Genomic DNA, 13,989 nt, shown 5'->3' on the forward strand with positions numbered 1-13,989 from the left:
ATCCTGATTCAGAGGCACAAAGACTCTCCAACAAACCCCCAGACAATAAGGAGGTCCACACCAAGACACATAGTAATTAAAGTGATAAAAAATAATGATAAAGACTTTTATTTATTTATTCATGAGAGATACAGAGAGAGGCAGAGAGAAGCAGGCTCCATGCAAGGGGATGATGTGGGACTAGATCCCGGGACCAGGATTATGCCTTGAACCAAAGGCAGATGCTCAACCGCTGAGCCACCCAGGCGTCCCAATAAAGAAATAATTTTAAAGATTGTAAAAGAAAAGACAGTTACATACACAGGAAACCCCATAAGGCTATCAGCTGATTTTTCAGCAGAGACTTTACAGGCCAGAAGGGACTGGTATGATATATTCAGAGTGCTCAAAGGGGAAAATTCTGCAGCCAAGAATTTTCTATCCATCAAGGCTGTCACTTGGAAGAGAAAGAGTTTCCTAGACAAACAAAAGTTAAAATAATCCATGACCAGCCCTACAAGTAATGCTAAGAGAGACTTTGTAAGAGGAAAACAAAAACCATAAATAAGAGTAAGAAAAAAGCAGGAAGCACACACACCCACAAATAAGTAAATCTATAAAAGTCGGTCAAGAGAAGCACAAAATAAAAGGATGTAAAATATGATACCAAGTATCTGAAATGTGGAGAGGGGAGGAGTAAAGAATGAGTTCAAAGGTAAGTGACCATTGGCTAAACATAGACTGCTATCTGCAGAAGATGTTATAAATAAACCTAATGGTAACCACAAGTCAAAAACAGTAATCGTAAAAATGAAAGAATAAGGAATCCAAATATTTTGCTTAAGAAAGCCAACAAATCATGAAAGAAGAGAGCAAAAGAAGAAAGGAACATAGAGTAACTATAAAAATAGGGGCACCTGGGTGGCTTAGTGGTTGAGCACCTGCCTTTGGCTCAGGTTGTGAGACCTAGGGGTCCTAGGATCAAGTCCTCATCAGGCTCCCCATGGGGAGCCTGATCCTGTCTCTGCCTATGTCTCTGCCTCTTTCTCTGTGTCTCTCATGGATGGATGGATGAATGAATGAATGAATCAATCAATCAATAAATAAATAAATCTTAGGAAAAATAATAAGCTTAAGTAACAAAATGGCAATTATTGCATGCATATCAATTAATTACTTTGAATGTAAATGGACTAAATGCTCCAATCAAAGCACATGGTGATGGAATGGATAAAAAAGCAAGATCCATCTATATGCTGCCCACCAGAGACTCATTTTAGACCTAAAGATGCATGAAGACTGAAAGTAAAGGGATGGAGAAACATTTATCATGCAAATGGAAGTGAAAAGAAAGTCTGAGCAGCAACTTATATTGACAAAATACATTTTCATACAAGGACTATAACAAGAGTTAAGGAAGGACACTATATACTCATAAACAGTACAATCAGATAAGAAGGTATAACAATTGTAAATATCCATGAACCAACATGGTTCATAATACATAAAGCAGTTTATAACAAAACATAAAGAAAATAATCAATAGTAATACAGTACTAGTAGGGGAACCTCAACACCTCATTTACATCAATGGATAGATCATCCAAGCAGAAAATCAACAAAGAACCAGTGATTTTGAATGACATATCGGACCAGATGAAGCTAACAGAGTCAAAACACTCCATCTTAAGACAGCAGGATGCACACTGTGTTCAAGTACATGGAACATTCTCCAGAATAGGTCACATATTAAGTCACCAAACTGGTCACAACAAATTCAGAAAGATTGAAGTCATAAAATTACATATTTTCTGACCACAATGCTATGAAATTGGAAATCAAGCACAAGAAAAAACATGAAAAGCACATAAATACATGGAGGTTACATAACATACTACTAAACAATAAATGGGCTGACCAGGATATCAAAAATGAAAAAAAAAATACATGGAGACAATTGAAAATGCAAACACAGCAGTCCAAAATCTGGGATACAGTCAAAGCTGTTCTAAGAGGGAAGTTTAGCAATATGGGCCTACCTCAAGAAGCAAGAAAAATCCTAAATAAACAACCTGACCTTACATCTAAAGGAACTAGAAAAAGAACAACAAACAAAACCACAAACCAGGATAAGGTAGTGAATAATAAAGATTAGAGCAGAAATAAAGTAGAAACTGAAAAAAACAATAGAACAGGTCAGTGAAACCAAGAGCTAGTTCTTTGAAAAGATCAACAAAATTGATAAACCATTAGCCAGGATTCACAAAAAAGAAAGAGGACTCAAATTAATAAAATTATAAATGAAAGGGGAGAAATAGTAACTGATAGCACAGAAATACAAAAAGATTGTAGGAGAATGTTAATGTATGTGCCAGTAAACAAAAGTCCAGGACCAGATGGCATCACAGGAAAATTCTACCAGACATTTAAAGAAGAGTTAACATCTATTCTTTTTAAACTATTCCAAAGAATAGAAGAAGGAAAACTTCTTAATTCATTCTGTGAAGCCAACATTACCCTGATACCAAAACTAAAGATGCTACAAAAAGAACTATAAGCCAATATCTCTGGTGAACATAGATGCCAAAATTCTCAACAAAATATTAGCAAACTGAACCCAATGATACATTAAAAAATCATTCACCAGAACCAAGTGGAATTTATTCCTGGGGTGGAAGGGTGGTTCAGTATTCACAAGGCAATCAATGTGATTCATCATATCATTAAAAGAAGGAATAAAAACTACATGATCATTTCAATGTAAAATGCAGAAAAAGCATTTTACAATATAGAGCATCCATTTATGATAAAAATCCTCAATAAGATAGAATTAGAGGGAACACCACAACATAATAAAGGCCATAAAAAAAATCAACACCTAATATAATACTCAGTGATGAAGAATGGAAAACATTTCCCCTAAGATCAGGAACAAGACAGGGATGTCCATTCTCGCCATTCATATTTAACATTAGTACTGAAAGTCCTAGCTACAGTGATCAGAAAAGAGGAAAGAAGAAAAGGCATCCAAGTTGGTAAGAAAGAAGTAAAGCTTTCTCTATTTGCAGATGACATGATACTATATGTAGAAAACCTTAAAGACTTCACCAAAAAAACTGCTGCTACAACTGATAAAGGAACTCAGTAAGATTGCAGGATACCAAATCAACATATAGAAAATCACAGTATTTTTATATACTAATAATGAAGCAAAAGAAAGAGAAATTTAAAAAGCAGTCTCAATTGCATCAAAAATAATAAAATGGGAGTAAACTTAATCAAGGAGGTAAAAGACTGAAAAACTATAAAATATTGTTAAAAGATGTTGAAGATGATGCAAACAAGGGGAAGATAATCTGTGCTCATGGATTGGAAGAACAAATATTGTAAAAGTGTCCTTCCCAGAGCAATCTACAGATGTAATGTATTCCCTATCAAAATGCCAACATTTCCACAGAACTAGAACAAATAATCTGAAAATTTTTCTGGAACCACAAAAGTCCCTGAATAGCTAAAGCAGTTTTGAAAAAGAAAAGCAAAGGGTCCCCTGGGTGGCTCAGTTGGTTAAGCTCAGTCAGGTTAAGACCTGACCTTTGGCTCAGGTCATGATCCCAGGGTTCTGGGACGCCTCCCCCCCCCATCAAGCTTCCTGCTCAGCAAGGAGCCTGCTTCTCTCTCTCCCTCTGTCTGTTGCTCCCCCTGCTTGTGTACGCAGGCTGTCTCTGTCAGATAAATAAATGTTTAAAAGAAAGAAAAGAAAGAAAGAAAGAAAGAAAGAAAGAAAGAAAGAAAGAAAGAAAGAAAGAAAGAAAGAAAGAAAAGAAAAGAAGAGTTGGAGGTGTCATAATTCCAAACAAAGCTCTAATAATACGTAGGCTCTCTCTGTCAGATAAAGAAAGAAAGAAAGAAAGAAAGAAAGAAAGAAAGAAAGAAAGAAGAAAGAGAGAGAAAGAGAGAAAGAAAAGAAAAGAAAAGAAAAGAAAAGAAAAGAAAAGAAAAAAGAAAAGCAGAGTTGGAAGTGTCATAATTCCAAACAAATCTCTAATAATCAAAACAGTATGGTATTGGCACAAAAATAGGTACATAGATCAGTGGAACAGAATAGAAAACCAGAAGTAAACTTTACACAATTATATGGTCAGTTAATCTTTGACAAAGCAGGAAAGAATATCCTGCTTTTTGTGGGAGTGCAAACTAGTGCAGCTATCCTGGAAAAGAGTATACAGGAGATTCCCCAGAAAGTTGAAAATGGAACTATTCTACAGTCTAGTAATCACAGTACTGGCTATTCACCATATTCACAAAAAATACGGAAACATTAATTCAAAGAGATACATGTACCCTTATGTTTATTCCACATTATTTACAATAGCTAAATTATGGAAACATCCCAAGTGTTCATCAAGAGATGAATGGATAAATGGATGTGGTGTGTGTGTGTGTGTGTGTGTGTGTGTGTGTGTGTGTGTGTGTGTGGAGTGTAATGGAATATTATTGAGCCACAAAAAAGAATGAATCTTGCCATTGCAACAACATGGATGGAGCTAGCCAGAGAAAGACAAATACCACATTATTTTACTCATATGTGTAATTTAGGAAACAAAACAAATGAGCAAAGGGGGAAAAAAAGAGAAAGACAAACCAAGAAACAGATTCTTAACTATAGTGAACACACTGATGGTTACTACAGGGTAGGTGGGTGGGGGATGGATGAAATAGGTGAAGGGGATTAATAGTACACATATCTTCATAAACACTAAATAATATATGAAATTGTTGAATCAGTGTGTTGTACTCCTGAAACTAATATAACATTGTATGTTAACTATGCTGGAATTAAGATAGAAAACTTAATAGAAGAATTTGCATTATTAAAGAAATGGCTGTCAACATTTTCTAAGTATTCATATTTTAAGAGCCTGTTATTTATAAAGCATAAGATCTTATGTAAATTTTGAAAAATATTATTTCAAATGATAAATACTCTCCAAAATGTATTTGTATATCAACAGAATCAGGGTTTTTTTTTCCTTATTGTCTTGTCTTTTTTAAAGGTGAAAATGCCTCACATTGTACTCTTTTCTTTAGATTTATTGTAGGGAAGGAAGAAATTCCCACACATTCTTATTCACCAGAAGCAGCATATGCAAAAGTGGAACAAAAAACAGAGAAACATGAAGAAAAGCCAAGAAGAATGAATATAATTGCTCTAATCAGGAAACTTGTGGATTCAGTGTAAGTTTTTTATCTTAATATTTAACATTGTCACGGTTTTATATGATGTTTTTTATATATATATATATATATATATATATATATATATATATAAATTTTTTTTTTACATCAGAAACAGTGCATAGAGGTGTATAAAAGACAGAGAATGGGCAAGTCAATGTTAATCTATTATTTTTGTCTGGACTATAGACCATCTCTGCCTTTAAAATAGATTTGTATGAATATGTAATAATTTTCTATGTCAAACCTAGGCACAGTTGCAGGTGGCTAGAGTGGGGAACTTTAGGAAATAGGTTGCTAATCAAATATGCCAAGTGTGGAAAGGAGAAAGAAAACTTCTGGGACATATTCAAGGAGATACAGGAATAATAAGGAGTAAGCTTTACATTTAAGAGTAAGAGTAGAAACATTTGTCTCTTTTAAGAGTAGAAATTTTCAGGGCTTTGGAAATGGAATAAAACATCTTTATTTGTATATTATACAAAAAAGTCTGAATTTCTTATAAATAATATTTTTATTTGAGTATAGATATTTTAAGAACATTAATGATTTAAAATTAGAACATCAGTTAGTAAAAATAATCTTGGTAATGATATTTTAGAGAGTGTTGAGTGAATAGCCAATATATAAAGTTAGGGATCAGTTGTGGGAAGATGAGTCTTAGACTCTCATTTCACCCCTTCTGGCTTTGTGACTTTGGGCAAGTGATTTAACCACCTTGGATTCTGAAGGTCCTATGTACAGAGAGATACACACATACACATTTATATACACACCCAGACACACACACACACACACACACACACACACACACCACCTCTTCTTTATCCATTCATCGATGGACGCTTGGACTGCTTCCATAATTTGGCTGTTGTAAATAACATTGCAGTCAACATGGAGGTGCATATATCCCTTTGAATTAGTGTTTTATAATTTTTGGGTAAATACCCACTAGTGTGATTACTAATAAACTTCTTAAGTTCGAAAATAGTTATGGATCACCTGAGTGGAGAAAAGAGGCAGGGAATCCCTGTTCGTGGAAATCATATCACCAAGTCGAGGGAATGCAGAGAATGTATTATGTGGGTGAATGATGCCTTGGGTATCAGAACTAATCAGGTCATGCATGGCAGAACTTGTCCAACTGGCCACAGTGAGTCCACTGCTATGAAGGCAGATGCAGGGTAATACATCAGCAGAGCAGATAAGACAGGAAATGGGTAGTCTAGGATTTGAGAAATTTTAATAACAGACTAAGGGAAGATTAAATGACAGTATAGCTGATACCAGTACTTGACTTCACTAGCAAAGATAGTCTAACGATTTCTGTGTAGTTCCAGTAGCACTGGCTGAGGAATGTCTTTGAAGAGGACACTTAAAGTATGAAGAGTGATGGTTTACATACAGCCACCCTTCTCTGATTTACCTCTTTGAGGCCCCAGCTTTAACCACTCAACTTCACATGGCCAGATATGCCCCATTGATGACATAAGTAGAAACTACTGCTGTCACCCTGTCTGTGAAAGGCTGCCTGTATACTCCAGCTGTGCTGAAGAATTGGATTTCCGAAAGGGTTTTGCTAATCAGTGTGCAAATGCAATTATAGAGATTTGGAGCCAGAATATCACTCTATGACTTATTATTACAAATGAGAAAGTTAATCTGTTCCAGCCATGAAGATAATTAATGAACTGCAGTCTGCAAGAGTTATAAAGACAACTCATTTTGGAACATGAATGCTTCAAAGAGAAAGGGGGAGAGCTAGACCCATTTAGATATTTTACTTACTTTTTTATGCCTCAAGTGAATCTGTAGTCCTGGAGTCAACATACGAAATAATTAAAAATCCGTATGTCTTGAACAGTAGTCCCCCCGGCAGAATCATTTACTAAACACTAGAGGACCAAGTGGTTTGCATTTCAAACACAAATAACCTACTTTTGAATTCCCGCATGATCTATTACTATATTTATTTTAAAAACTAAATTTTGAATTTTAATACTATATCATGTTTCTTTTCCAGATGTTTTCTCTCAAATATAATTAAGTATAAATTCCTGTAACCTGAGCACTTTCTCATTATGATTGTTGCTCAAGTACTGACTTCCTGGATGATTTATGTCCTTTATATTCTACAGTAAGCAACTTAAAGCTTCTAGAAGATTTGGCAGAGTATAGAGATAATATATACATATTTTTCATATTTAGTCACAAATATTTACCAATGTTTTTTTTCTGTTCCACATTTAAGTATTTTGACTGCAGTCATATATTTTATGCCCTGTGTCAAATGGTGAACTAAAAAGAAAACAAATGTTATTTTTGCTTTTTTATGTCCCAAAAAATCAAAAGATGCACATATTTAGAAACAAGTAGGTAATGTTTTCTCCTTTTTTGGTTAGAGAACTTTAAGCACATCTACGTACATGCGCATCATTTATTATTTTTGTTTTATTTCAGATGTAAGCACGGACCAAGGCATAGATGTTGCAAACACTATGAAGATAATTGCATCTCTTATTGTATTAAAGTAAGTATATAAAAGTATCACTATTAGCTCTGGGGATATGTATAAAAATAATTTTTAAAAAAAATTATTTATTTGAGAGAGAGAGAGAAAGCACAAGGGGCAGAGGGGCAAAAGAGAGGGAAAGTAGACTCCCGCTGGGTACAGAGCCAGATGCTGGGCTCAATCTCAGGACCTGAGATCATGACCTTAGTCAAAGTCAGACATCCACCAGCTGAGCTACCCAGGTACCCCATATAGAATCTTTTTAATTAAAACATGGTTTCAAAGTAGATGGAAAAATGGATAATAATTGCTATCATTCTTTGCGTTTGACTTGAAGAATAAGAAATTTGTGAAAAATAGGTGACAATTTATCTTTTAGTATTCATTTACCAGATCCTTGGTTAAATAATTTTAAAATTCGCTTATTTCAAGATTAGTGTAAAACTTTCAAAGTGGAAGGGAAGGTTAAAGAACAGCAAAGAAAGACAGAAAAATAGTTACTAAAATTTGCACTTCATACCATATTTTCATTAGAATACATTTTGGGGACACCTGAGTAGCTCAGTGGTTGGGCACCTGCCTTTAGCTCAGGTTGTGATCCTGGAATTCTGGGATCGAGTTCCACATTGGGCTCCCTGCAGGAGGCTTGCTTCTCCCTCGCCTGTGTCTCTGCCTCTCTCTCTCTCTCTCTGACTCTCATGAATAAATAAATAAAGTCTTTAAAAAAAAAAAAAAAGAATACATTCTAGAACAAGGCCCCTGGAGTATACTGTGTATGAGTGAATCAGCAGTATCACACATATGCTGTGCATAATCTGGTACGGTGGCATTTGGTGTTGGACTTGCAAAGCTGTTACATTTTTTAAGGCATGGAGATAACTGGAGCATGTCCACAGTTGCTCTACAGTAAGGAAGTCAGCTCTGCCCGCTGGCATAAATTCCTCACTCCCTAATATGTTAGTGTGCCAGTGTGTCTCTCCTCGCCCTTCCCCATCCTGTGCCTGTCATCCCCCATCCTCCATCACCACCCAGTCTGGGAAGGAAGTTATTTTCGTTGCAGATAGTCTGCCACAAGTGTGGCCACCTGCTACAAGTTCTTTAACAACCCTGATCTTCAAGAAATTTATGTTCTTTCTCATCATACCTAGTTCCCACTCAGTTGATACCGAGCAGTTGCATAGCACCCTAAAAGACTGCCTTCCGGCACCCACTCTGGAAGGGAGGGATTGTATCACATTAGTGCTTAAGAGTGTGAATGCCTGTGGTCTGATGTTGCTGCTGGCATGTGCCCAAGCCAACACTACCCTTAGGGTCCCTGAAGATATGACTGGAGGTTAAATCGTTAGAGGATTTTTTCAGTTGTGTGGTGATGCACTCCTCCCAAGTCTGATTTCCTGCCCCACTTGAATGTCGGGCGTGGAGGTGTGGGGGAAGCAGTGTTGCTGGCAGCCTCAGGCTGTGCCAGCTCCCAGACAGGAGTTGATTTCCTCCAACTGGACATAATTCTGATTTAAGGGGTAACTTCAAGGAGGGAGCTAGGAAAAATACTCTGGTTAAGTCAGAGGTATTTGAGAAAGTTTGGGAAGAGGGGAAGTGATATTAAAAAAATATACCTATGTGAGAAAGTTGGGAGGGAATTACCGAGGAAGGAAGACATTGTTTTAAATGTGTACCAGTCCTATATACCTGGCAATTTATCTATAAATTGGAATATTGTCCATGAATGTAAAATTATTTGGAGACCTGGAAGTGAAGAATTTACACTACAAATAGAGTAAAATATTTTTGCCAGTGCACCTCATTATTCTATCAGCTCAGTTATACCATAGTTAAATCATATCCCTGAGTAAATATTCATGTGAATTAGCCTTCTCCTCAACTCAGTATGCTCCATTCATACATTTTGTTGGTGCCTCATAACTGCCAGTCTCTGTTTTGTTTTTGTGCTTTCTGTTGAAGCAATCTGAAATGCTTCCCTCATGCAAGCTCCTTCTCTTTTCTGTTTAAGTGTCACATCCTCTGTCACCTTCCCTTACCATCCAATTTAATACAGGCTGCCTGTTAATTTCCCTCCTAGAGTCTTAATCATTTCCTGCACAACACTCAATGTAACCTGTAATTATTTTATTTATTAATTTATTTGCTCTTTCTCTAATGAGCATGAAGCTCCATGAAGGCAAGAACATTGTGTCCTCTCTACCACTTTCTCCCCAGTTGGCACATAAGAGGCCTTCAGTGTATATTTTCTGAATACATGAAAGGGTGAATGGATGGAAGGATGAATAGATCTCCTGAAAATAGCATGGAGAGATTGAACATGAGTGTGATCTTTGAATCCTTAGCTGAATATTGTTAAGATTATTAATGGCAAGATAAACTGTGAACACTTCATACATTAAACGTATACTAGGCACTTTCAGTTAAGAAAATGCATGGTAATTTATGCTACTTGGTCAGACAATTTAATTTTCATGTTTTAGCCAAGTATTAGATAGTTTCAGGTAAATTAACAAATGTTTCTTCGTAGTAATTCAGTTTTTTTCTAATAAAGAAGGCTGCTATCTGGAAGATACAAACCTGACCTTTGGAACTTAGCAGGAATGTAGACATTTTTCCATCCCAGTAGTGGTGAGAGAGGAGGAGAATGGGAGACCAGTATTATAGTGTATTGGTTGAATCCCATAAAATACTGTTCTTTTATATAACATTTGCTTTTATGCTAATTGGAATTTTTCAGTCTCTCAGTGTGAAGTGACGTTTAAATTTCATTGCCTTAAGTACTGAAATGAAATTGATCAATACTTGTCTTCCTCTCTGTTCCCTTTTGCACTATAAATAGTTGCAGATAATACAAAAATATGTTGGCAGCAAATATGACTTTGTAGTGGATTTGTTTTTTCAAGTTTTGTTTAGTATATCTTAAGGCTACCATTTCTTAGAGATGTTTTAGCCTGGCACAGTTGAGCATAGAAATAAAAACCTAGGTATAATGATTTTTTTTTTTAACCGGGAGAATTATTTTAACCCATTTAAAAAGTTGATACCAAAGGTCTAAAAATAAAATTATTTTCTTCTGTCAAAAGAATTCCTACTTATTAAGTAGAGTTCTCTGTTAAAATTTCTAAGCAATAATTGGTTTTATTAACTGCTTTTTTGGAATTTTAGCACTTTTGTTCCCAAAATTCAGTTGCAGTTTAGGAATTATAAATCCTATTTTAACAATATTAACAAGATGTCAAGAACTGAAATTTTGATGCACAGACAAGCTTGGCCAGTGCTTGTGAGACTTTCAAAGTTTTGGAAATCAAAGAAAGTATAGTCACTGAAAAAATTTACCCTTATTTTAAGGTAATTGTTTTAAAATTGAGGTCTTTAAGACTTAATTTTGAAAATACTTTGATATATACTTGTGTGATTTATTTACTTATTTATTTTGAGTTCTGTTTGGATTCTGCTATAGTAAAATTCATATCTATTGAACTTAGAAATTTGTATGTAAATTAAAATCTATCCCAATGTTTTCTAGGGTTTCATCAGAATGTTCAGTGTGGGATACTTGATCCAGTGTTGTCTCCGAATTCCCTCTGCTTTCAGGCATCTGTTTACACAGCCATCCCGGCTATTTTCTCTTTTCTACAATAAAGAAAACTTCCAGCTTGGAGCTTTTCTGGGCTCTTTTGTTAGTATATACAAGGTAAGGCTTTCAGAAGAGGAAAGAAAAATGGGAAATAAATAACATGGCTCCTATCAGAATGAGATATGGCCTTTACCCATCTGTCATTTTTTTTTCTTTCTATTGTATTCATAAATATCTTAACATCTCCAAATACACACAGTATATTGGGAATTGAGGAAAAGAGAAAGGAAAAGAGAAATTTCTTCTTTTAAAAATGTTACTTAATGTCCTTGAAAATGTAGACATATTTGCATTTATACATAATACTAAAAATTCTCAAAGACTTACTTTTTTTTGGTCAATAATTGAAGATACTGAAAAAATACAAACTTTTTACTATTTCCAACAGCAAAAGTGATATTAATATATATGGTCTATTTGTATTTCTTAATCATACTTACTGTCTGGTTATTAGTTTAAACATATTTCAGATGCTTCCAGCTGATATGAGCACTCGGATAGAACCAGTGAAGATTTCCTTTTGTAACTTATATAAGCAATGACTTAGTATCCCTCTTAGACCTACTCAGTATTCTTACTGCATTCTCTCAAAAAACTGTAGTGAACATTCTTCTACCCCTGTCTGCATGTTCCTGTAAACATAATCTACACATGTATAAGCTTACACCTAAGCGCATATGTAGGGATCATCCATGAAGTAGTACTCTGAAATTTTAAGTAGTGATGTTTGTGTAATAGGAATCACTCAAATATAAATCATATTACTGACATTTTATTAACTATCAGAAATTTACATTCTAAATCTAAATGTAGATTCCAGATGGTAAAATGTGTTAATTAAGGGTAATTGTACACACGCACACACACACACATATACACTTTGTTCTCAAACTAAAAAAATAAAAATTAATACTGGGAAACTTGATTTTTGGAGTCAATTTGGATAAGATGGTTATGTATCATTTTATGTAAAAGTTTACTTATAAAAGGTAGATATGGGGGAAGTATTTTGAAATGGGCAGGAGAATAGAAGCAACAAATGATAAACTACAGTTAATTACTTGTTAGAAATATTAGTAATATTGAAAGTATTTTCAATGTTGTTTGACTAGGAAACATTACTAATGTTTTTGAACACATAAGAGCTAATAGGACAGAACTTTGGCAATTATATGTTTATATTCATATTCTTTTTTGTTTCTCATGTCATAGAGTTTGTATTTATTCTTAACGTAAATTCTTGAGTGTAACACTCAAGAAGTTACATGTTGATTATCTTCAACATTTTTATCCCAGGTTGGTTATTCTCCACCATCTAGCATATCTCAGAGCATGTTTTTATTTGTATGCTTTAATTTCTGTTACTATTTAATTGTTCAGTTAATACAAACTAGTGGCATTAAACTACAGAAAAATACACCTAGGTCAGAAAATGTCTTATAAAAAATAATAATACAGTGTATTCCAAAGCCACATGCAATTTAAAATTGTCAGTGCTGTTAGCATATTTTTGAGAATGTAATTGAGAAAAGGACAGGGAAACAATCCATATTTCTTCTGTGTCTTCTTAGTGAACTTTTTTCATTTTGTAATGTTCCTCTTTATTCCTGGTAACATTCTTGCTTCAGAGTCTGCAGTGCCTGATATTAATACAGCTAGTCCAGTTTTCTTTTGATTATATTTGATATATAGTCTTTCTATTCTTTTGCTTTAATCTTTCCATGTCTTCAGTTTATTTATTTTTTTAATTTTTTTTCCATGTCTTCAGTTTAGAGGTTGATTTCTTTTAGATAGATGTAGTTGGTTCTTCCTTTTAATCTAGTTGGATAATCTCTATTAATTGGTATGTTTAGACTATTTACATTTAATATACTTTTTGATATGGTTTAGTTTAAATCTTTCTTCTTGCTAGTTTTGTATTTAACCCACTTTTTTTTTCCTTTTTCTATCTCCTAGATTTTTTTATTTCTTATATTTTACTTTTATTAATTTTTAATTTGTTTTGTATTCTTCACTATTGGCTTACTATTTATACCTCTTTTTAAATTTAGTGAATGCCTTAGCATTTAGAGTAAACATTTAAAATTCATTAGTTTTTTTCAAATATTATACCACCTCATGCATAGTGTAAGAATCTTACAACACTGTACTTCAGATTCCTCCTTCTCATCCTTTGTGGTATATAAATTTATCTTTTCATGTGTTGTAAACCCCACAATACATTGTTACCATTTTTGTTTTAGACCAGGAATCTGAAAATGTTTCTGTAAAGGACTAGGTGATAACTGTTTTAAGCTTTGTGGACAATATGGTTGGTCTCTGTCACAACTGCTCAGCTCTGTGGTTGTAGTGTGAAAGCAACTATAGGCAATATATAAATAAAGGAGCTATATTCTAGTAAAACTGTATTATACTTTAATTACAATATGATAGGATTTTTACATGTCACAGAATCTTATTCTTTTATTTATTTCATCCATCGAGAAGTATCAAAATATTCTTAGCTCATGAACCATATAAAAACAGGTGCCAGGGCAGATTTGGCTAGTGGGCCATAATTTTCTGACACTGCTTTAGACAGTTAATTTATTTTTATTGAAATAACATTAAAAAATGTCTTCTAAAT

The 13,989-nt window shown here is 34.3% G+C and overlaps 1 protein-coding gene across 1 annotated transcript in view; it reads left to right on the forward strand.

Annotated features, from left to right (window-relative positions):
- TMEM135 (transmembrane protein 135) overlaps positions 1–13,989 on the forward strand; it is a 224,548-nt gene that overhangs the window by 200,086 nt on the left and 10,473 nt on the right. The window contains exons 8-10 of the mRNA XM_026015215.2: positions 5,068–5,214; positions 7,675–7,744; positions 11,253–11,420. Coding sequence (XP_025871000.1) covers positions 5,068–5,214; positions 7,675–7,744; positions 11,253–11,420 — 385 coding nt within the window. The remainder of the gene's footprint in view (positions 1–5,067; positions 5,215–7,674; positions 7,745–11,252; positions 11,421–13,989) is intronic.

This window comes from Vulpes vulpes, chromosome 11 (genome assembly GCF_048418805.1).
Source record: "Vulpes vulpes isolate BD-2025 chromosome 11, VulVul3, whole genome shotgun sequence".
Taxonomy (NCBI): Eukaryota; Metazoa; Chordata; class Mammalia; order Carnivora; family Canidae; genus Vulpes; species Vulpes vulpes.